The sequence below is a fragment of the Sycon ciliatum genome, chromosome 9 (genome assembly GCF_964019385.1).
Source record: "Sycon ciliatum chromosome 9, ocSycCili1.1, whole genome shotgun sequence".
Taxonomy (NCBI): domain Eukaryota; kingdom Metazoa; phylum Porifera; class Calcarea; order Leucosolenida; family Sycettidae; genus Sycon; species Sycon ciliatum.
Genome location: NC_088651.1, coordinates 18,767,277 through 18,792,298, shown reverse-complemented (window position 1 = coordinate 18,792,298; position 25,022 = coordinate 18,767,277). Strand labels below are relative to the sequence as shown.

Here is a 25,022-nt window from a genome sequence, read left to right as displayed (position 1 = left end):
CTGTGCCATTTTTAGAGTTGTCGCGTATTGCGTTATTTCTATACCTGGGTTTTTTTTGGTGATGTTTTGTCCTTTTGTTCTCTCTCTCGTCATAGTGCATGCAGGTGTGATTTGTTATCAGTTTGCAGCGCTCCTCGTATATTAACCCATCCTAACCGGTGTGCCCACTTCATTCCTGATGATGGTTATTTCATGACCGAAACGTTGAAATATAATATTTTTCTGGTGAAAAGCAGTTATTTGAGTGTGAGCCAGTGTTGCTCACAACCAATTTTTTACTTATGAAGCTGCGTGATGCGTCCTACAAGATTTTATACTACCACTACTACTACATATACATGTGTACCCGGCGCCGACCCGGTTGAAATGGTTGCGCCAAGTACACGTGTACCCGGCTGTCCTACAATCCTAGAGCAGACACTGTCTCCGTTGTCAAGTCGCTGACGGCCGTGCATTGCTGATTATTAGTGATGCGGGGCGGTCGAATGATTTTACGATTGCATTCAGGGAGTCGTAAAATAATATTTTACGACTCCCTGATTGCATTGTATGATTTGTATCCCGGCAAACTGACTATTGGGAGATGAAGACAGTAAAGACTAGCGCTGAGCTGACCGACCGCGAAGCTCGAAGAGCGAGCCGCCTCAGGCGATGACCAATGTTATCATGTGGAATGAAGATTGTTGGAGTCTACCGTCTGCTTGGCCTTTTGGCGGATATAACCATGAGCACGAGGGACTTACCCCCACTGTATCACATGCACGATTTTGAATAGGGCAGTCCCACAGGCCACATTGTAGTCATCACAGTCATGTCGAAGTCGCGAGCATCTGCCGATTGTCCGGGACTTTTTTTCCTTTGAATGAACGGCGAGCGCTGGTTGGACTGAACTGGGCGGCCGCCAGCATGCAAGGGACGCGGTACAGGGAGCTCGGAAGGTCAATCGGGTGACAATCCGCCTTCCAAACCGGCCCACTCTCCCCAGACAAGATGATGGAAGGTTATCTGCTGAGCTGAAAGCCGCCCGAGCGAAGGTCAATGAGAGGTCTTCTGACGCTCTGTGCGGGGAGCTGCTGAAAACTTTGAACATCGGTCGCCGTCGCAAGTGGCGGAGAGATTCGTGCGTTGAAATTGCATTGCGGCGGACCGGAGAAGGGAAACACAAAACTTACCGACAGCTACAAACATCGTCCTCAGTGTTTCTTTCTCCTCCCGTATCGTTTACAGTCGTAGCCGTTCAGGCGGTGGAAGGGGTTTGGCGCATAGCAGCAGCAGCAGCAGCAGCAGCAGCAGGAGAGTGGACGTACTATGACGTCCTCGCCAATATCCGCCGGCGACCAACTTCTACAGCACATCGACGCGCAGCAACTTCTGGATGGCGTGGAACAGCTGACGGAGCGTCTGGGTGGTGGCAGTTACGGCGAGGTCTGGGCGGGCTTGTGGTGCGGGGCGCAAGTGGCCGTCAAACGCTATCGCTCCGTGGTTCTGCTTGACCAGCAAGGTGAGAACGGTGCGCGATGCCCCTCGCCCTACGTGCAGAAATTCCTTCGCGAGAGCGACATCTCCAGGAGCCTACATCACCCGCACATCGTGCAGTATTACGGATTGTGCCCGCCTGTGTCAGGCCGGTTCGACAGTCCTGGGTTCGTGTCGGAGCGGCTTGTGTGCACACTCGGACAGCGCATTTCAGCCCCACTGGGCAGCACTAGGCCAGACGGTCCCAGCAGGCCGGTGGTTGAACCCTTGTCTGCAGGCTGTGAATTGCGCATAGCACGCGGCATGGCCAGTGGCCTGGAGTATTTGCACCGCAGACACGTGCTGCACCGCGACGTAACCCTGAGCAACATGCTGCTGACGTCCTGGTGCTCGCACTCGTGCCAGGCCAAGATCGGTGACGTGGGAAACGCTCGCGTCATGGCGGTGCGGGCATGCGAACACGAAATGACGGCCATTCCCGGTGCGCTCGCCTACATGTCGCCGGAGGTGTTTGGTAATGGCATGCACTCGCTGTACGGCACTCCATCCGATGTCTACTCCCTCGGTGTTGTGCTGCTCGGGCTGGTGCTGAGGGGATACCCCAATCCCGCGCGCCGCGCCGAGGACCTAGAACAGCTGGGCACACGTGACCATGCACTCCGTGACGTCATCCCACCCTGCCTTAAGGGAAATCCCCAGGATAGGCCAACCGCCGCAGAACTGGGTCGGCAGTTGTCGGAGATTTCCGTGGGGCCAGAAGAGGCAGCGACACAACAGGAGATGAATGGTGCCGCAGTTGAGGCTGGAGTTCGGGAGCAAGGTGAACGTGGGGTCTACTGCCTCGCAACCGTCACCGATCGTGTGTGCGCGCCGGATGACGGTAGTGAAGAGAACATCGTCATGCCAGTGCAGCAAGAACAGGTTGGTGAAACTGAGCTGAATTTATACGCTACATGTACATGTATGCTTCCAACTAGGGAAGAGTAAAATATTTACTACTCCCTGCTTCCAACACTGTGTGTTGGGGGGGGGGGGGGGGGGGGGGAGGGGTGGGGGTGGAGGGAGGTGAGATGGAGTGGGTGTATGCAGGAATGAGTAGGTGTTTACTAGTATGCACGCTAAGTCATGTACCGTCTGTGGTTGTTGCTTCTTTCATACTTGCTCCTGCAAATGAGAGTCCTCCGGCTCGGCAGATTGCTCAATATTCATTCGAATCGAGCTATTGTGTATACCTGCTCCTGCCGTACAAATCACTTGCAAGCCCACTGCAGAGCTTCGCATGAAGTAATAGTTGGCCTAATACGGAATTATACTCGCAACATTCGGAATCTGCCGAATCAGGATTGTTGTACACAATCGAGGTGGCTACACACTTGTGCTAGACCCGGCGTCGCGAAGTCCCTCTTCTTCGTTCTTCTTCTCTGTTGTCTCTTTGGTGCGGTGTGCAGGCAAGAGACAGGACGTTTGGACTAGTGGTACATGGTAGACGGACTGTGGCACACTTTACAAACGACAATGCGGCTGACTCTCAACGGCAGCACATTGCTGACCCCTGTGCCACTGCTCTTGTCGCTACCAGTGTCGACAGTGCTGATCACGAAAGGTGAGTACAGTCGTCCCTCTTTAATCCGGCACTTTATAAACCAGCACCCTCTGTAAACCAGCATAACTTTCGGTAACCAAAATGTCCTTTTCATGTACATTGCAGCAGAAAATCAGATTTTGTAATCCAGCACCCACCCTAATCCAGCACCCTCCCTAATCCAGCACCCTCCCTAATCCAGCACCCTCCCTAATCCAGCACCCTCCCTAATCCAGCACCCTCCCTAATCCAGCACCCTCCCTAATCCAGCACCCTCCCTAATCCAGCACCCTCCCTAATCCAGCACCCTCCCTAATCCAGCACCCTCCCTAATCCAGCACCCTCCCTAATCCAGCACCCTCCCTAATCCAGCACCCTCCCTAATCCAGCACCCACCCTAACCCAGCACCCTCCCTAATCCAGCACCCTCCCTAATCCAGCACCCTCCCTAAGCCAGCACCCTCCCTAATCCAGCACCCTCCCTAATCCAGCACCCTCCCTAATCCAGCACCCTCCCTAATCCAGCACCCTCCCTAATCCAGCACCCTCCCTAATCCAGCACCCTCCCTAATCCAGCACCCTCCCTAATCCAGCACCCTCCCTAATCCAGCACCCTCCCTAACCCAGCACCCTCCCTAATCCAGCACCCTCCCTAATCCAGCACCCTCCCTAATCCAGCACCCTCCCTAATCCAGCACCCTCCCTAATCCAGCACCCTCCCTAATCCAGCACCCTCCCTAATCCAGCACCCACCCTAATCTAGCACCCTCCCTAATCCAGCACCCTCCCTAATCCAGCACCCTCCCTAATCCAGCACCCTCCCTAATCCAGCACCCTCCCTAATCCAGCACCCTCCCTAATCCAGCACCCTCCCTAGTCCAGCACCCTCCCTAATCCAGCACCCTCCCTAATCCAGCACCCTCCCTAATCCAGCACCCTCTCTAATCCAGCACCCACCCTAATCCAGCACCCTCCCTAATCCAGCACCCTCCCTAATCCAGCACCCACCCTAATCCAGCACCCTCCCTAATCCAGCACCCTCCCTAATCCAGCACCCTCCCTAATCCAGCACCCTCCCTAATCCAGCACCCTTCCTAGTCCAGCACCCTCCCTAATCCAGCAGAATTTCCGTAGCACAAATGATGCCAGGCTATAAAGGGCCCACTGTACATGTACGTGCGCTGTACTGTATGCATGGACATGTTGTCTGAGTCATCTCGTAGAAGAAATGATTACATGTACCGTAAAGTCGCGGATAAAAGCCGGGCTTATAAGCACATAAGCCGCTTTCTGCATCAGGCTTCAATGCAAACCAGGCTTGTATGCAAACCATGCTTATATGCACCACTGATATTTTTGCCAGGCTTGTATGCACATCGGCCGATCCGGGCTTGCATAGAAGCCAGGCGTATACGCGCGACACGCGTAGATCTACCACTGACTACCGGTATGGCGGCAGTTTTACTATGCACTGTACATAGCGCATGCACTCTTGACCTACCCGATCCGCGCTTGCATAGAAGCCAGGCTTCTACGCGCGACAGGCTTATATGCATTTGACCCGTTTGATTTTCAGGCTTCTATCCGCGATGTGCTTGTATGCAAACCCGGCTTTTATCCGCGACTTTACGGTACATTAAAACCTGTCAAGGCGACCACTCGGATAAGGCGACCACCTGTCCCAGAACACCACTTTAGCCAGAACCAAGGGATGCTATTTCTAGTCAAATGACCCTGGATGCGCAGACCACCTGGTAACAGAGCCCACACTTTGAAGGTCCCTTGAGCGCTCTTCTTAGACAGGTTTCACTGTACATTAAAACCTGTGATTAACGACAGGCCCTTGGGGCCGGAGAAAGCGGTCTTCAGTGGCAGGCGGTCATTAGTTAGAGGTTTGCACCGCACGACCGTATATGAATGTGAGACCGTCCGTGTCTGTCGAAGTGGTCTGTAGTACCAGTCTGGTAGCTAGTCACGGTGGTCTTTAGTTACAGGTTTTACTGTACAAACAATAAGAGGACAGAGAAAGTGTTTTAACTATGAGTTTCACGCACTAAGCCATCATCATAAAACTAAGGCTTTACTGTACATGTAGTGCAGTTAGGCTCAGAGGAAATGACTGAAAACAGTAAAATATGTGTTTTCCGGACCCTGTAGCAAGCGGAATCCTGTATTGATCGAACAAAAGTGTATGCACCGGCGTGCCATGGATCGAACATGCATCTCTGGATCAAGCGGAATCCTGTCATTTCAGGACAGTTTTCCGCTGCACCGAGGGCGTCCGGCTAGGGCAGGTTTCGCTGTACTTCGATGGCTGCAGCGTGTTGTGTTCCAGTTAACCAATACTGGCTATGGAGCTGCTGTGCAAGGTCATCTATCACATGACCATATTATGTGGCAGCCATGTTGGTTCCAACTCCACTCAACTCCTGCATCTATGGGTCACATGACTGTTGTGCAGCCATGTTGGTTCCAACTCCACTCAACTCCTGCACCTACATGTAGATCCACATTGTATGGGTCGCGTGATGTTGGCCACGTTCATACCTGCATGCCAACCGTTGCTAACCTGAGATCAGGACAATGACATTCAATGTACAGTTGCGCTCACTGAAATCTGACCCAATTTACAAAGCTGGCACCTCAACTAACTTCCATGGCCCTTGACGCCCTGGAAGTGGCACGAATGTGGCTGGACGTACACATATGTACACAAGTACAGTCAACTTGGCTAATAACGGCTGCGGATATAACGACAATTCGCGAATAACGACAGAATTTCCATGCCCAGAGCAAAGTACCATCCCACTGTAATACATACAAGTAAAATGAGACTTCGGGTATAACGACACTTCGCGAATATGGACACCTTTTTGATGCCCCGCCGAGTGTCGTTATAAGCGAAGTTGACTGTAATCGAAACTGGTCCAGGGCGTCAGTTTTGCACTTTGGGTTGGAGTTCAGTGAGCGCAACTGTACCTACGTACAGAGGTAGGTATGAGAGTGTATACAACTGTAGCTGTGAGACATGGGACTAATGCACATCTGGGTGCCTATTACCAGGCGCATGCACCGTATGGGTTCCTGGGTGCCCGGAACCCCTTTTTCGCTCAAAATGCAGGATTTTGCTTCATTTTTTGAAATTTTTCCCGGGGGAGGCCCCGGAACTGCCCCCTTGAACGGCACCGGCGCACGCGCCTGATTACTACCCTGGATATGGGGACAATCCCGGCCAAATCGGGATGGTTGCCAGGTATGCATGTTGATGTTATCGCTTGACCTCTACAGAGGCACTTTTTCTCCTTGTGCCCCTGCGGCTTTCCAACTAGTGAGTAGGGGGAGATAATGGGGCGTGTTGACCGCACTGAACCCACTACAAACACCAGTTAGTACAATTCAGGTCCCCATCAGTTCATTTTCACAACCACGCAGACATTTACAGTCAACTTTGCGTATAACGACTCTCAGCCGGGCATCAAAAAAGTGTCCTTATTTGCGAAGTGCCGTTATACCCGAAGTCTCGTTATATGCATACAGGTAGAATGGACTTTGCTCTGGGCATGGAAATTCTGTCGTTATTCGCGTATTGTCGTTATATCCGCAGTCGTTATTAGCCAAGTTGACTGTAGTTGAAACGAGCATCCATTACTCTGCATAGATTTATAGACTCAGCCTGACTGGTCTGAGAATGGCTCTGTTCTCCTATCCATGTGCAGCTCTGGCCTGAGTGCTCCCGACACAATTACACCAATTCGTGCCACCACACATTCACCGCCGCAAGATGGTGTTCACCAGGAGCAGAATGGACAACAGGATCAATCACGACACTTGCCTCAACAAGAACTACAACTACAACAGCAGCAGCAGCAGCCAGCACAGCAATCCTCGTCGCGACGAGTACAGGACAGTGGCTCGTTTGCACTGCGCAGGATCGCTCGCCTTGAGAAGTTCTATGCAGCTCTTCAGTGCCGTATGGGTCCAGGACATAGAGGTGTGTTTGGGGCACTTTGTATGACTCCCACAATTTGTGGTGCCCTCCTGAAGGAGGGGGGGGGCTGGGTCATAATGCCTGAATAATCTGGGCTGGACCAAGGTGAGGGGGGGGGGGTGGAGGGAGGACTAGGGCCTGCCCTGCAGGATTCTCCCATCATTTGAGTTGCGCTGGAGGAGAGCTGGGTCATGATACCTGAATGGCCTGGGCTGGACCAAGGCATTGGGGGCGGGGAGGGCATAGGGGGACTAGGGACTGTCCCTGCAGTATACTTGGGTGTTTTGCTGCGACTTTTGCATGATTCTCCTCTCACTTGACCTGCCCTGGGAAGCCAGGCTGTGATACCCGAATGACCTGGTTGGGTGAAGCTTGGGTGCATGAAGGAAAACTAAGGACTGTCCACCTGCAGAAACTTTCAGTACTGACAGCAAGTAATCCATAGTCATGGGCCTCTTATGGCACTACAAAAATTCCGGCAAAATTTGTGTATGTGTGCATGTGTGTATGTGTATGATTTCACATGGTGCGTCTAGGTGGCCATGAAGTCGAGACCCTAGGTCGGCGGAGTTCCCTAAACCTCACCACCACTGCCACGATTCAGGTTGTGCGTGCTTCCCCTAGCTGCATCTCATGCAGTTTGGCATTTAAGTGGTCTTTGTAAAAAAAAATATATATATATATATATATGTGCAGTGTACTGTATAAAATGAACGAAAAGGACCAAGGTCCTTTTCGTTTGTTTAAATTAATCCTCGGCTCTCCATCCGAGTGTATAATGACTGTGTATGTAATATTTGTGTTTGTGTGTGTGTGTGTGTGTGTGTGTGTGTGTGTGTGTGTGTGTGTGTGTATCCATGCGTGTGTGCACGTGTGCCACTGCACGGGCATGTGCGCTCAAACTTGCCCGTGCCTGAATGATGTACCGTCCCACGTGCACAGCAAAGCTAGCCTCTGGCATTGTGGTCAGCATTCACGGCAGTGACTTTGAATACCGCAGCCGCATCGAGAGCTTCATTGCTGAGCGCTGTGGCAGCGGTCACTACGACGACGTTGGCGAGATGATCCCGTACTGGATTTCGGAGAGGCCTGGCGTGACGGGCAGCAACCTGGTGCAAGTGGCCAAGGAGAGTGTCAACTACCTGGCTGGAGTGCAGTGCCAGGAAGAACTCAACGTGAGTGGGACAAGCTCGTTTTGCAGCTTGTCTTCCGAGTCTACGCATGTTTGTGTGGCTATGACCTCATTCGCTACAACATCATTGGACACAAGTTTGCAATGGAGCAAGGCTAGAAATTGTGGTACCATACAGGCAGAAAATTTCGTCCGTCAATAATTTCGTCCAACTCCAAGGAAACGGAGTTCGTCCGGTTGTAAATTTCGTGCATGGATGATAAAAGTGTATTGAAAAGCAGGACGAATCGACATTCGTCCGGCATTTAATTTAGTCCAAAAGCTCCTTGGACGAAAAAGACGAAATTAAATTCCAGACGAATATTTCTGGTTGTACAGTGCTATGGAGTTTGATGGCTGTTAGGCCAATCATCAGACAACAATCTGCGTTGGTAGTCTGTCTGATTTCTGGATTCAAATATAGTGGGGAGGGGGGAGAGGAGGGCTTGCACACTGCTATGAATCTCTACCCAGGAAATGGCGCGTGTGTGTGTGCACGTGTATGCATGTGCGCGTGTGTTTATAATGATTGTCTTGATGCCTGTGTGACGTCTGCAGAAAGTCACTGTTCACGTCCCTCTGGAGTGATGCTGGCAACCGAGGCATGCAGACCACCGTCAGCTTGCGGCACATTGGTGCACAGCGACGGACAGCTACAGCATGTCTAAGGCGGCTCAGCACGTATCGATCTATACACTACCATTGACAATGGTCACAGGTGCTATGCAGGGAGTCGCAAAATACCGGTACTTTACGACTCCCTGGTGCAATGGACATACCCGAGCTGTGCAATGTGCTGCTTTCAACACTTCTACCGAACATGACTCACAGTGAACCTAGGGTACAACAACTCGAGGATAGTGACAATCTTCAGAACTATATACTCTAGTGACTATTTGACTGCATACGCTAAACCTCACAAATACCGACACTTGTCTCATGCACGGTGGTGGTCCTTACTTCCAAGGTTAACTGTCTACACAGGACGCAGCGGCGGATCCAGTGATCTCTACAGGGGGGTTCCAGTATAGTCAAAACTGAACAGCTGATACATATACATGGACACACATTTGGTTGCCAGTAGTACATTTACGAATTTTAGGGGGTTCCATGGAACCCCTCCTGGATCCGCCCCTGGGACGGAGGAAGCACACCTCCAAAGGTGTTCAGCTCGTGCGTGTGCTGCGGACGCGGTGTTCAGAGTGGGCTGCGGATGCGACGTTGCCGCGTACATTTAGCCCATGCACAAGGTGGCCAGGCAGCCACAGGGTCCTCCTCGCAAGCTAGCTAGACTGGCATCTTGTCACGTGCGATACGGCCACAACAAGATGACACGACATCAATCACGTCGGCAGTGTGTATCGCCCAAGCCGAGCACGTCCTAGTACTACTCCTTGTGCATGAATCTGTGCTGGGCTTTGCAACAGTTGAACACATAATCGTGCTATACCTAGTGCAGGGTGTGCGTTGGGCCACACAGAATCGCACTGCACCGTCAGGGACATGTGCTGAGCTTTGCAACACAGCATCGCACTGCACCGTCAGGGACATGTGCTGAGCTTTGCAACACAGCATCGCTACAGTAGATGCGTTACTCAACAAGCATAACGTTAGGGTATGCGGATCATACATGCGAGCGTACGCTGGTGTTTGGACGCATTGATATCCTGCAAGAGGCAGTACAGACCAAGCTGGCTCGGGAGGAATGATTCACAAATTGATTTACGTAAAGACTGCGCTCGTCCATCAATGCAACGATTTCCAAGGCTTGATCCGATCACACCGTTCTACTGCAAACATCACAATCAAATGCGCTAACGGCTTGAGATTTATATCCAGTTTCTTTTATATTTTGTTAATATACATTCTCCCCATGTCAACATTGCACAGAATATGAAGTATGGTTTTATGTACATTGATTAGAAAAATCTTTCATGACATGTGATGATGCAGCATGCCTACTCAATAATTAAAATGTGTGAGAAACGAATTGAAGCAAGAGGTCAGTTTTATAACAGTATGAACGTATGAAGCATATACATTCTTGCTGTTGTTTGTCGTGGTTGTATAAAATTGTATGAACAGACTGAAATGCATGCGAGCGAACGCATGCTCAATGGGGAATACCGACATCCAGCACGTGCACACACGTAATACACGCGCACACAAGTACTGCAAAGTACACACACACGTACACGTACAAAGAGAGTGCAGCCACCTCTCCGCCGTCTACACGTCTGTCTAGACTGCGCCGATGAAGTTCGCCATTGGGTGCACGCACGTGATACACGCATGTACAAGTCCAGCAAAATACACATACACACCTACACGTACACACACGAAGAGAGCGCATCCACCCCCTTTTCGCCGTACACACCTAGACTGTGTCGATGAAGTTCGCCATTGGGTGCACGCACGTGGTACACACATGCGCAAGTACAGCAACGTTCACACACACGTACACGCACGGAGAGAGCGCATCCACCCGCTCTTCGCCGTGTACACGTCCGTCTAGACCGCGTCGATGAAGTTTGCCATCGGGTCATCGGCATGCACCTTGGTACGGTGAAACGCCTCGATCTCTTCCTCGGTCGGCTGCTTACCGGAGTCTGCGTGCATGGAGTTGTACGGGCGCTTCCGTTCGTCCATGCCCATTACACGTTCCACCTCCATGCGACGCAGCTTCTCGTCCTTGATTGCCTGCAGAACAGTGGGAAAAGGACAGAAAGGAAGACCAGTGCATGCTGAGAGCAAAGACAGCATTGATGGCTAGAGTAAGGCTGGTATGAAACAGGTGAGCAATGAGCAGAGAGCACTCACAGTACTACACTAGTCTATTCTCATGTGATACTAGTCCTTTCGCCCATATATAGAAAATAACTACTACAGTCAACTTCGCTCATAACGACACTCGGCGGGGCATCAGAAAAGTGTCCTTATTCGCGAAGTGTCGTTATACCCGAAGTCTCATTATATGTATTACAGATAGATGGGACTTTGCTCTGGGCATGGAAATTCTGTCGTTTATTCGCGAATTGTCGTTATATCCGCAGTCGTGATTAGCGAAGTGGACTACTAAGTACGCAGTAGAAGATGGTCAGATTTTAATCCTAACTCTGAGTTGCATGATTGTTCTAACCTACGGATACATGGGACTAGGCATTTTTTCGAACGCACACATTCGTGCGCGCGCACACATACACACACACACACACACACACACACCTCAGACATGCCCATCGCGTAAGCGATGATAGCGAACAGCTAGGTTAGACATAGCAACTTGTGCTGGGATTACACCATTCAACAGCTTGCAGGGCTGACAAATTGACCGCCACTATTTTCTAGCCTGGTATCCACCACACAGCTGATTGAAGTGGCTTTTTCTGGCCAGTGAATCCCTATTTTTCTTTTTTTCTTCACACACACACACGCACATCCAGATGCACTAAACAACAGGGGAATGGAGAAGATGCAGGCTTCACCACGCACTGTACATCGCACGGCGTGGCCCTACCTTGGCTAGCTTAGCTGCAGACTGCGCAGCCTCGTCCTCAGAGTCCGACTCCGAATGCTTTCTCTTGTGCTTGCCCTTCTTCTTTTTCTTCTTCTTTTTCCGCTCGGCCTCCTCTTCTTGCTCTCTCTTTGCCTTATGCATCTGAAAGCAAACAGAAGAGACAGAGTGTGGAGGTTATGGAATTGCATCATCAGTTGAGATGCTTTGGCAATGTCGCGGCACAGCGAAGCACCAGCGACTGCAGGGCCGGCAGAGCCGCTCCGGTCGGTCCGGCCATGGCCGGACCAACTTTTCGGCCATCGACGATTTTTTTACGACGCAGTAACGTTATGACTGTTGTGATCATCGATTGCATGTACGCCGTCGCGTACTTGCGATCTTGCTCTGATCTTGCCGTGTACATGGTGTACGTGTACGCTTGAGGGCTAGATATTAGCATAGCTAGCTGTGGCATGTGGCCTAGCGCCTGTGTGTGGGCGGCGCCTGTAGCTGTGGCGCGACCTGAAAGTGAAAGCACGTGCCATGATATGATGGATTCTACATTGTAATTAATGTTGTAGTCTTGAGGGTTTTTCGTCGAGTGCTTCAGATTCTTTTACTGAACGAAGTAGTTTTTCAAATTTTTCCCGCCGTTTGGTCAGCTTAGCTGCAGTGCATGCTTAGCAGCTATGGCTTCTTCCAGCGAAATATCTGTGCCAGAAGTGCCAGTCCACCCAACCACTTCCTTCGCGTTTCCTCGGCGGGAATTTGGGAAGAAGACAGTGGTGAAGCGCTCTTGTCAGGCCGCATAATTATTTCCAGACATGGGCTTCGTTGACCTACGATCAAAGCGAAGAGACGTCGTGTTGTGTCACACGTGCGCAAGTGCTGTGCTAGCGGAAAAACTTGGCCGGACCAATCAACAATTGCTTCCGCCGGGCCTGGACTGACACTATAATCAAGAGTACATAACCCCCCAGAGTGCGCAAGTTCACTTATCAGATCTGGGACGGCGAAATCCGTGTTGCACGTTATAATAATGACATCCACGAGTAGGGGAAGTGTGGGGTGGTGCACCGCGTCGATGGAACGAGGCAAGTCCGACCCAAAAACAACGTACATCACGGATCACGCCGTCCCACAACCCCATCCCAGTTGCGCACTCTGGGGGTTATGTACTCTTGCTATAATGCATAGTGCCCATAAGCGGTTCTGCTGACTCGCCATCGTGATACCATTCGCATAGCCTCCGTACTAGTCTGGATGACTGGACCCATTGCGCAATGACGTAATTTGTACCATAAGCACCCTTCTCAGCCACCTGGGCATGGTCGTCTGGGGTGTTCAACAATGTATTCCCTGATCCCAGCATACTCACAAGCATTACTCATACATTCCATATTTGGCAATGCGCAATGGGTCAATGGTATACTGGACTAACTGGCTAAGGATTGATCCCCATCCCCTTCTGTGCACCTTTTGAGTGCTTATGAATCATCATCCACCCAGCCTCTAGGTATCAGAGGTTGCTGAACATGAGCGCCGAGACACTGCATTGCAGAACTGCGTATGGTTAGGACGGCAAGTGAATTCACAACAACACACACACACACACACACGCGCGCGCGAGCGCGCACACATGCACGCACGCACACAAACACACACACACACAAACACACACAGACACACACACACACACGAGGACCACAGCCGTACCTCGACCAGCGTCTTCTGCTTCTCAGCGAGGATGGTCTTCATCTGCGCATGGCGACTCTGTTAGAACAACACATGTCGTTGCCGGGGTAGAGACAAGGATGATCAAACACAATCCAACGCACAGAGGAATGAATATGCACCTACATCTACGTCACACCCAGCCCACGCCGATCTTCAAACAAGCCTCTCAAACGGACAAGGAACACATCATGCAACGAGTAAGACAGTGAACTAACGTGAGACATACACTGCCATAATCATGAGCAGCAGTACCACTGCCAGTGGCACCATTAGCAACAGTAGCACCAGCAGCACCAGTAGCAGCAGCAGCAGCACCACCACCACCGCCACCACCAGCACCAGCACCACCATCATCACACCATCAGCAACAGCAGCAGCAGCAGCAGCAGCAGCAGCACCACCACCACCACTACCATCACACCAGTGGCACCAGCACAGCAGCAGTAGCAGCGGCAGTAAAAGCGCCTACTTCACCACCAGCACGATCATCACGAGCACGCACGGCACACAGTGTATTGTATCGGTAGTAGTTAAAACATACCCGTGCAGCAATCTTGCCCTGTTCTCCAGTACAGTACGACATCTTGACAAAGGAATGACAGCAGGCAAACCCCCACTGACCAGACTCCCAGTACGAGCCATACACTGCTGAATGGTTGTTGATGTAGATATCCTCCTCGTACTTGGACTTTGTGATCGCTTTCTCCTGACCTGAAAACAGATAGAAACAGAACACATGGTGTTGAACTTGGATGGTGAGCCAATTTAATTATGGTAGGAGTCGCCCTTGCTGACTGTATACGATCTGGTTACGTTGGTGGACAGTTAGGGGGCGTCCAAGGTTACCAATGGTATTTTCAAAACGAAAAGTTTTCGTTTGGGGGTGGGTGGGTTTGAAGGAGTTTCGTTTTGAAAATAATTATTGAATGCAGGTGGAGAATGCCCAGTTACATGTGGGTGTCGAAAATTCACATCAATATTTTATTTGAATTCGTGTTACCTGCAGAAAAGGTAGGTGGGTGGGTGCTGAAAAACTTTTCGTTTTGCAAAAACTATTGGTAACCCCGGACGGCGCCTTAGTCATAACTCGTAACATTTTGTCCTTCTCCTTTTTTTTTACCATAACACATAATGTGACGTTTTAATTGTGCAAGACAGCGGCCGCGGCAAGGCGGAGGAGGACACACCGCAGAGGGCAATGCTCCATCCTGACTACAGTCAACCTTGTTAATGACAACTCGCAATAGTGCATGAGACAATTGTCACAAGTTAGCTGTCGTAATTCGTGAGAGGTTGAAAGTACGCAATCAAATGGTCACTAGGCCTGGAGATTGTGTTGTTATTCGCGAGTAGTTCTTATACCCGGCGCCGTTATCCACGAGGTTGCCGGTATAGGCTTATTACACCTCAGTCTGCACGACTGTACTATGACCAGTATGCACAACATAGAAAACGTGTCATCATTCGAGCTGTGGTACACTGGACACAGGTTTACGCTGACAGAATTCTCCGTTCAACGAGTACAGTAGTCGACATCAAGCATTGGCAGGCATGCACACATTCTTACCCTTGATTACATGACCTGTCCGCGAGTACTCAACGTAATTTTCCTGCACAGCGAGGGAGAAAACACGCACAGGAGTGAACACGAACAAAATTAAAATTGATGACACACGGTACTCAGTTCCCTGTGTCCGTGAAAGTAGCGCTTCATTTCATGCAAATACCATGCAGCTTCGGATTGACTTTACCAGAGTACAATAGTTGAGGGTAATACCGATGTCCAAATAGAGTGCCCCCCCCCCCCCCTGAATAAAACGACAATTTACTGAGCCCGATGATGGTTATTTTTATGACCGAAACGTTGATTTTTTCTGAAATGCAGAGATTGAATGTGAGCCAGTGTTGCTCACAAGCCAATCTTTAATTTATTGAGCTCTATACAATTAAAATGTGATGGTTGCTCAAAGGAGAGAGATCACGGTAGCTGTTCACTTACAGTTTGCGCTAACAGAAGCTCGGCCGGCGGTGCATCCAGATGCTGTTGTCCACCATACTGCACGACAAACACAACACATGCAAACACACACACACATATGCACGCGCACACACACACACACACACACACACACACACACACGCACGCACGCACGCACACACGCACGCACACGCACGCACACATGCACGCACACACACACACGCACACACGCACGCACACACACACACGCACACACGCACACACACGCACACACGCACACACAAACAGCTAAGCATGCATTGAAAACAAACCAATCGGCTAAACTCCAAAATAGGCCAAAGAACAAACAGGGCAGCACAAAGGCATTGCACACGGGATGTGTGGAAAAGCTGGGTGCCTTGACAACCGTCCTACCTTTTCCAAAATGCCCTCCTTGACGTCCTGCTTGAAGTTCTCCTTCTTCTTGCGGAAGTCGGAATAGAGCAGCTCCATCTTGGTGGGGTCTGCCTGTTGATGGACATCTAGACCTTTGTCTTTCGCCTCCCAGGCAAACACTAACCAGCACCAAACACAGGAAAACAAGAAGAAGATCGAAATTGATAGTGTGAGAGACTCAAGAAACCGTTGAGCAGCAATACCAGCCCAAAACACGAGCAAGAATAGCAGATGCACAAAAAACGGGCGAAGGAGAGGGGAGGGCAGATAGATAGATAAACAGACAGACAGACAGACAGAGAGAAAGAGATAGATAGATAGAGAGAGAGAGGGAGGGGGGGGGGGGGGGAGCGAACATTGATGCAGGTCACTACTCACATTGTTGATGTGCCATTGTGTCGACTTCTCCCGTGTGGCGCACAAAGTTCTCGCCCCGATACAGAGTGCTGAGTAGGCAAACACACAGACACACAGACACATTTGCGCACATGCACACATGCAAAGCAAACACGTATAATTCAGCTTCTAGAAATACCCTGTTCACAGCAATGTCCCCAGCTCAAGACGAATTGTACCATAACTCAAACATTCTTGAGTGAGTAACACAAAGGGCCGTACACTAACGAGAAAGTAGGGTCTGTGGGCCGGCGCAGGCTTGCAACTCTGTTTGTTATCCGCATGCGAAAAAATGAAGATAGGTTTGAATACGTTTCTGGATTCCAAACATGCCGTGCTGGTAGCAAGGGGCATGCATGTTCATTCATCTCCGGTCATATTCTTGGGCAAAGCAGTTGACCTGGAAAAGTTCAACATGAGTCGGTCCCGGCTCTGCTCCCCAAATGATCATTTCATTCGGTTGCGAATGAGATACAACAAGCACAATCTGGAAGGACACAGATCCTTATATTTTTCGTTTCCTTTGTCTTGTTTGGGGGTTTTCCCTTCGGAGTTGGGTGTGTTATTATTTTAGTACAAACTATAAACAAAATCAAAAACAAAACAAAAACGAGGCACATTGGACTCACTCGTCACGAGCGCTGTTCCTGAACGGGTTGTCACGCATGGAACGTGTCTTGGGGTCGTAATGAGCAGAGTTTGGATCCAAATTGTACAAGTACTGCATAAAGACACGCACACAGAAGAAGAAGAAAATATTGTTGATTTTATTTTATTTTTTACTTCACCAGATACACAGGTATATGATGAAGAAAGGAAAAGGACAAAAAGTTACGAGTTATGACAAACTGTCCACCAACGTAACCAGATCTTATACAGTCAGCGAGTGTGACAAAATGGCACAAAACTGACAATTCCTTTCTTCATCATAACTATATTGGCTCACCATCCGAGTTCAACACAGGTATATCTGCCTTCTCGTCTAAGCATACTGCCAGACTTTCAATAGAATAATATGACGACATCTGAAGCGGGCACAGGAAAACTGAACCCCAGCTGGCCATCAGCATGACATCACCACATGCGACGATTAACGAAGTGATGAGATTCATTTATACGTGAGAACGACGACACACCCGAAACTCCCAGGCACACTAAAATATTTGTGCCTATTCCGTTAACTTGGTGCGTGTACAATCAACGTGGCAGCCCGACTGAGCATGTGCTGCGCGCCATGTGCACAATCGCATCGATCCAAACTTGGATTTTTCAATTGCAACCCCTCCACCCTTGCTATAGATAGGCCAGCTACTAAGGGGTCTCTGCAAAACAAAATCAGGTATCTGAGATGTACGAGACCGGCCCTGCTCTCGTTTTCAGTATGAACTGTCAGGATACTAGTATATGTAGCTGGACATCGACCTACCGACACCACAGGGTAAACCAATGCACGCATTCCAACACACACACACACACACACACACACACACACACACACACACACACACACACACACACACACACACAAACACAGAACCGGACACACACACACACACACACACTTACCTTGGCGGTATCTTCACGAATACGCAAGTTACGGATGGTTGTGCGACTGTATTACAGCACGGCAGAAAAACACAAGCACACACACACACACACACACACACACACACACGCACACAGGCACGGGTGAGCATAATTACGTTGCATGCACAGACAAAGACACCCACACCCACAAGCGAAATAAGACGTGCAACAGAAAGTAGGATGCACTCGCTCGAACCCGAAATAGCAGATTAATTAATAAACAGTGAGTGACTGGATGACCCAGCTGATTGCCAAGTTTGGGACTACATGTACATACAGTCAAACCTGTCAATGCCACCACCTGGATAAGGCAACCACCTGTCCCAGAAGACCACTGCTACCAGGTTCAAGTGATGCTATGTGCAGTCAAACGACCCTGCATAAGGAGACCACCTGGCAACAGAGACCACATTTCGAAGGTCCCTTGGGCGGTCGCCTTAGACCGGTTTCATTGTACAGTAAAACCTGTATAAGGCGACCACTCGGATAAGCTGACCACCTGTCCTAGAAGACCACTGCAACCAGGACTACGGGATGCTATTTCCAGTCAAATGACCCTGGATAAGGAGACCACCTGGTAACAGAGACCACATTTGGAAGGTCCCGTGAGCGGTTGTCTTAGACAGGTTTCACTGTATTTCGTAGTCAAGGAATCGTGCCAGACCGACCCCAAGCGTAGAGCTGCACATTCCGAGCCCGGGGTTATGGAATATTGGCTCTGTAGCTTGTTCCATCAACATACCATTGCTATGATAGTCTGATCATGTTCATGACTAACGTTACATGTGTCATATACTGCGTGGCAGAGAGTCACCATCACACCATAATGATGATTGCCCAGCCACATTCATGATCGAAATCTTAACTCTGTGGCCGAGAGTCACTACCAGACCACAAGTATGATAGTCCAGTCATGTTCATAACTACATCTAAACTCTGCAGCAGAGAGTCACCATCACAGCATAGACATTACACGGCTCAACTCACTGCTTGCTGTCGAACTTCGTTCCCGGCATGTCCACACGGTCTGCATACTTATCTTCGTCATCCTCCTCAGAATCGTCCTTGTTCAGCTGAAAGAAGACGATGCACACGTGGCCAGGAAAACTGCATCATTACCGTATTTTCCGCAGCATAAGCCGCACTTTAAGGCGTATACTCCCATGATCAAATTTACAGTAATAAATAGGGTAGATGTCTGTATTTTGTGACAAAAAATCTGGGTGCGGCTTAAGGCGCGTTTGGTTGGTACGAACTAGAACAGGATTCACCAGAACAGCGCGTTTGGTTGGGACTGCACCTGTTCTGGGTCGGCCAGAACATGTTCTGCTTGCTCCGGCCTGGAGGCCGGAGCAGACCGAGCAGTTTCACTTTTTCACAGTGAAACCGGGCGGGAACATCGATTTTGGTCCCAAATGATCACGTGCATACGCTTTTGGGTTGGACTCCTCGTACCGTACACAGTGACCATAATGACCCATACACATTTTGAAGAATGCACCAAGTTTGGTGAAAAATATGCTCTTATCTGTTTCTGGAGTACCGTTTGGTTGGCATGAGGCTGCTCCATGTGCACCAGCTGTTCGATCCTGTTCTAGATCGTACCAACCAAACGCACCACTATACTCCGTCAAATAAGGTAACGGATAGCGGCACTCGGCGGGGCATCAGAAAAGTGTCCTTATTCGCGAAGTGTCCTTATACCCGAAGTCTCATATTACGTATTACAGCTAGATGGGACTTTGCTTTGAGCATGGAAATGCTGTCGTTGTTCGCGAACTGTCGTTATATCCGCAGTCGTTATTAGCGAAGTTGACTGTACATGTATCGGTACATACATATATCTAAAGGTAGCACATTCATGATCTCTGGAATCACCTGGCTAACCTCTATAACGAGGTACAGTAAAACCTGCCAATGCAACCACCTGGATAATGCAACCACCTGGATAAGGCGACCACCTGTCCTAGAAGACCACTGAAACCAGGACTAAGGGATGCTATTTCCAATCAAACGACCCTGGATAAGGAGAGCACCTGGTAACAGAGACCAGGTTTTGAAGGTCCCTGGAGCGGTCGTCTTAGACAGGTTTCACTGCACTAGTATGCCAATGAGAGCTTCTTCAACTACATGTACGATATGCTTTCTTTGGCATGGAAACGGTTTGCATAGCGACTCCAAAGCAAAGCATGTTGCACACAAGCATCACATAACTGAACTCAAGCAGAGCATGACTAATAGGACAATGCTATCAGCCAAGATTGCTTCTTCTCGTGTCAGGGTACAATACCTTGTTGTCGTCTTCGTCCGAGCTCGAAGAGGATTCGTCGTCGTCAACGTTGCCGTTGTCATCCGTCTTGTCCTTCTTCGACTTGGCATTCTCAATGGCTTTCTTCGACTCTTCTTGAAGACTCTCGGCTTTCAGTCGTCGCTTGGCCTGTAAACAAACACACAGGTATAACAGTGCCATGTGTCAAGTCCTGTAAACTGACTAATGTTTGCATTTTTCGCAAATATTATTTTTGAAGGACCCTACATTATGCTATACCAGTCATTTAACGAACTTAGAATTAGGGAGTGGTGCTTTCTTGCAGGTTTGCCGACTGGAAGGTGCGACGTGCTCCTCGTGTGCCCCGGATGGCAGTCGTGAGTCAGTCAAGTGTCAAGTCTGGAGTTACGTGATATTGAAGTTCCAACCGTATTACTATCTCGAAGTCACGCCCCTGGCTAACCTTAGATTCACACAGGTACATGTGGCTGCGCAGATGTGCATGCATACGAATGTGCACACCTGACATCGGCGGCACAGGATAGATGCATAGCCGTGCATGTTTTGAATTTGAAGACCCCTCTGCAGCTGTATTTATGGTGGAACCTGCCGCCTGGCGTGCGTGTGTGGGAAGGGGTGTGCATTTACTGCCATTTCGCCAGTTTGTTGTTTGTTGTTGTTGAGCCTGCTTGCACGCAGTACATTTTAAGAGAAGGAAGCATTGGCGGACAAACTGACCATTTCGATCTGATGATGGTGCTCTATGACTTTCTGATAGTCGTCCGCATCATAGCCGTTCCATCTGCATCGACACACGCGCGCGCACACGCACACACACACGCACACACACGCACGCACGCAAACACACACACAGAAAACACACAAAGAGTTGATACGTGATTGTCACGTTGATTTTGGCTATGCAAGATGATGTTGACAGCGCTCACTTCATCAGAATCCCACTGCTCCCAAAGAAACATGCCTGCATCAAAGACGGAGCACTTTACAAGGTAAAAAGGGTCAGAGTGAAAGAAAGGGTGTAATGCCAAAATTTTCTTCTAGCTGTTGCACCCCTCCCCTAGGAGCACCATCATGGCACAACCCGGAGAATGCGCAAGCTCAAGAATGTGTATTTCCCCGAATACAAGTCGCACCTTCTTACACTTGCCTTCAAGGGCAAGGAAAGGGCTGTGTGACTTACAATCGACAGTGACATCCTACCTACGCGACTATACTGAAATAATATGGCTCAAACCTGAAACTGGGGTGCGACTTAAAATCGGGAGTGACTCATAATCGGGGAAATGGGTTATGTGCATGTGTACGGCTGCATACATACATGCCCTTGCCAACACACACGTGCGCGTGAGTGTGTGTCCACGTGTATGCGTGCGTGAAGCCTTACCGATCTCGCTTCCCATCAAAGTCGTGCGCCAACTGGTCTGGTAGGTGCTCGTCGGGGCACAGGTTCTCACCGGAAAACTTTGCCCCAACTTTACGCGGCCGCTGCAAACACGAGAACAGACAAAATAAATAAAAAATCACGGTTCGCGTGAAGACTCGGCTGGAGGTCAAGTTCTCCGCATCCGTGGGAACGACACCACCCCCAAGGATCAAGAACAGATAAACAGGATATAAATGATATTTTCCGCATCTGTAGAGGAGACGGTACCGTGATCGAACAGAGTCCGCAAACAGGACCAGGCTCAAAATCAATCTCTGCAGTGGTACTCTGATTGTAGAAACTTCCCAACGGTGAAGACTACGATAAGGTGTTTCACGTCATGGCCTTGCGATTAGCACCAAAGCCATGCCGGGCAGTTGTGCTTCAGGGTGCTGCTGCACTAAATTATCAACTTTGATACAACCAATTTCGAGCGGACACAGCATCATCAGAACTCTATCTATCCACATCCCGACAACGTGGCAAACGTTGCAAACACCAGTGTCAACAGACCTTACCAAAGAAATACACATGACGATGGAGATCACTGGCATGCCCAGGGTATTTTCTCCCCAGGGGTGTCACACAGGTGCGCCTTCAGCTCGCCGGGACTCGTCTGGTTCGGATTGCTCCAATAACTTCGCAGACTCTAAGCCATATACAGTAAAACCTGTGACTAACGACCACCCCTTGGGGCCAGAGAAAGCGGCCTTTAGTGGCAGGTGGTCCTTAGTTAGAGGTTTGCACCGCACAACAATATGAATGTGAGAGTGTCCGTGCCTGGCAAAGTGGTCTGTAGTACCAGGCTGGCCGCTAGTCACGGTGGTCTTTAGTTACAGGTCTGACTGCAGTATGCTGTATTGGACTGTACGCCATGTTGCTGCCAAGTTGAACCAGGCTCTGGCCAAGTGCGTACGCGCACGACTTGAATTTGAGCGCCGTATTACGAACAGCTCCTCCTATGCAGGGGCAGAGATCTGTTCTGTCCGTGCACAGGCCGCGCCCTGGGAACTTGAGTGCACTCTAGATACTCCAGGTTGCGCAAACTCAGGACGACAAGGTTCAAAATGACACCACGTTCGCAGGGCATAGGCGACAGGCAACGAGCGGCAAGGGAACCGCCGACAACGACAATCCGTAAAGCACACAGACCTAGCCCTTACCTCTAAGCAGTCTTTCTTCTTGTGTGTCATGGAGCCGCAGTTTTCACATGCACCGGAGCGGAATTTCGTAACCGTTTGACCCTTTGCACGACACGACAGCAGAGAAAGAGAGAGGAAGGAGTTCAAGTGTTATATACAATATTCGCAGCCATCCGCACCCCAACAGCCCCATCGTAATCACGAATGTCACCAACTCCATGATCAATACCAGGCATGTAAAAAAAAACGACGGGTTCGCATACCGGGTAGGTCAAGAACAAGGAGTCGTACAACTCCCTGGTCAAGAACCACCTTTCCGCTTCCGTGGGACGCCACCACCCAATGATCAGGCATCAGATGCGGCTCCTAAACGGTAGGGGACCAGGCATGTAGCAAATAAAAATATAAATAAAGGCTGATTCTAACTATGAATCCTAGTAGAGCACTGGATATTGAGGGGATGAGAAAACCACTACAGCCTCTTACCGATTTTAATCCTTTCAGATACCAGGATGAATCAAACTTCTGTAGTTTCTCCGGCTGCTGGCGCTGATGTCTCAGTGAGGGACGGTTCAGCGACACGTACCATGGTGCTTCAGAAATGTACTGAGGAATATGGGGGTTGATGTCCCTGTGAGGACAAACAGAGAGAGAGAGAGAGAGAGAGAGAGAGAGAGAGAGAGAGAGAGAGAGAGAGAGAGAGAGAGAGAGAGAGAGAGAGTGAGAGAGAGAGAGAGAGAGAGAGAGAGAGAGAGAGAGAGAGAGAGAGAGAGAGAGAGAGAGAGAGAGAGAGAGAGAGAGAGAGAGAGAGAGAGAGAGAGAGAGAGAGACAGGAAGAGAGACCAAACCAGCAGACAAATTACGATGCATCCATAGTTCCATAGTTTCGGTCATAAGGCAGTGGGCTACAAAAGCGAAGCAGCGACAAGCTTGAGCCAGTCCAGAGACTGGAAACTGCCACAGATTCCTAATGCCGGTCACATGCAAGAGGGCCAAGAATGTTTGACCCGACACAGTGCACGGGCCAGCTCCAATAACGCCCGGGCCCGCATTAGCGCCCGGGCCCAAAATAGATGCCCATGTTTTGGACTTTCACTAACGTTTCCACCCAGGGCCTTATTACGGGCTTTGACGGTATCATATTTTCCGGAGTATAAACCGCACTTTAAACACTCATAATTCCCCCTGAGACGTCAATGCGGCGTATACTACAATGGTCAAATGATTGGTGATATAGTGGCTGGATGTTTGTATTCTGGGCGTAGCTTATACTCCAGTGTGGCTTATTATACAATGTCATGTAGTCTGGAAATATGGTCTATGAATTCCCCCTGAAAAGTCAATGCGGCTTATACTCCGATGGTCAAATGAATGGTGATATACATCGTATAGTGTAGATATCTGTATTTCGTGACGAATAAAACTGGGGTGCGGCTTATACACCGGAAAATAAGTACTTATGCTAGGTGCCGCAAATATTCTCATTTCCTTCTGCTCTCTAGATTCTCGTGATTTAATTGTTGCAAATAAGTCGTGAATTCTTGCCGAATTCTGCCGGCATGGATCTTCATCGGTCAGGAGACGCCGGTGGATCAAGACAATTGGTTAATAGTCGGTGACAGGCCTTGATCCAAAGGGATATTTTCCTGCTGATAAGGAGAAACACGATCACCCTCCCAGCTTTCCCAGCCATGAGATGCAAACGGCGGAAACCACGCCAATCTTACTTTGGTCTGGTTCTAGGCAAAATTGTGAAATTCGACTTTTTACACCAGTAAATTTATCACAATGCAGGTGCGAAGCAGTCGCATCCACAAACATAAAAATCTACAAGGCTGGTGTCTCAAATTGTACAGTGCACATATAACTTCGACGCACCTTCCATCTTCGTCAGTTTCTGCCGGAGCTGTACCAGCCTTTCGAGCCTCCTCAAGCTCTTTGCGTTTCTTCCAATCCTCTCTAGCTGAGCCACCGGTAGCCATTTCGGCCCCGCGCGAGGGCCGCTTGTAATGGACTGACCAACTCCAGGAGATAAATCACATTGCTTCAAACACAGCCAGTCCCAGCAAAAGCTATGGGGCTATTCTCCACCTCGAACAACCAAAATTGTTGTCGACAAAATCACAGCATTGATCCTGTAGTCTTCACTTGAACTGCATAAAAATTCGATTTCACGTGAAAATGGGAAAATGGAAAAAAACGATCGACGTACGAATCGGTACGTCATAAGTACGTCATCGAATCAGTACGAATCGGCACGTCATCAGACTCATCACTCAGCAGCAGATCAGTGCAGCTGCGCAGTCTCATCGTTACTTTTT

The 25,022-nt window shown here is 49.6% G+C and overlaps 2 protein-coding genes across 2 annotated transcripts; one reads left to right on the top strand and one right to left on the bottom strand.

Annotated features, from left to right (window-relative positions):
- Positions 1 to 901: 901 nt before the first annotated feature.
- LOC135825208 (probable serine/threonine-protein kinase drkD) lies at positions 902 to 10,254 on the top strand. The gene is made up of 5 exons (XM_065337944.1): positions 902 to 2,397; positions 2,925 to 3,079; positions 6,775 to 7,049; positions 7,989 to 8,221; positions 8,776 to 10,254. The coding sequence occupies exons 1-5, from the start codon at positions 1,309 to 1,311 to the stop codon at positions 8,803 to 8,805; spliced, it is 1,782 nt and encodes a 593-aa protein (XP_065194016.1). The 5' UTR covers positions 902 to 1,308; the 3' UTR covers positions 8,806 to 10,254.
- LOC135825209 (pre-mRNA-splicing factor SLU7-like) lies at positions 10,040 to 24,849 on the bottom strand. The gene is made up of 17 exons (XM_065337945.1): positions 24,580 to 24,849; positions 23,188 to 23,332; positions 22,723 to 22,803; positions 21,521 to 21,621; positions 20,854 to 20,917; positions 20,137 to 20,283; positions 18,834 to 18,919; positions 17,826 to 17,871; positions 16,889 to 16,980; positions 16,242 to 16,309; positions 15,843 to 15,982; positions 15,450 to 15,506; positions 15,018 to 15,060; positions 13,992 to 14,161; positions 13,430 to 13,486; positions 11,735 to 11,875; positions 10,040 to 10,917 (listed from the first exon to the last, which is right to left on the bottom strand). The coding sequence occupies exons 1-17, from the start codon at positions 24,681 to 24,683 to the stop codon at positions 10,729 to 10,731; spliced, it is 1,731 nt and encodes a 576-aa protein (XP_065194017.1). The 5' UTR covers positions 24,684 to 24,849; the 3' UTR covers positions 10,040 to 10,728.
- Between the last annotated feature and the right edge of the window lie 173 nt (positions 24,850 to 25,022).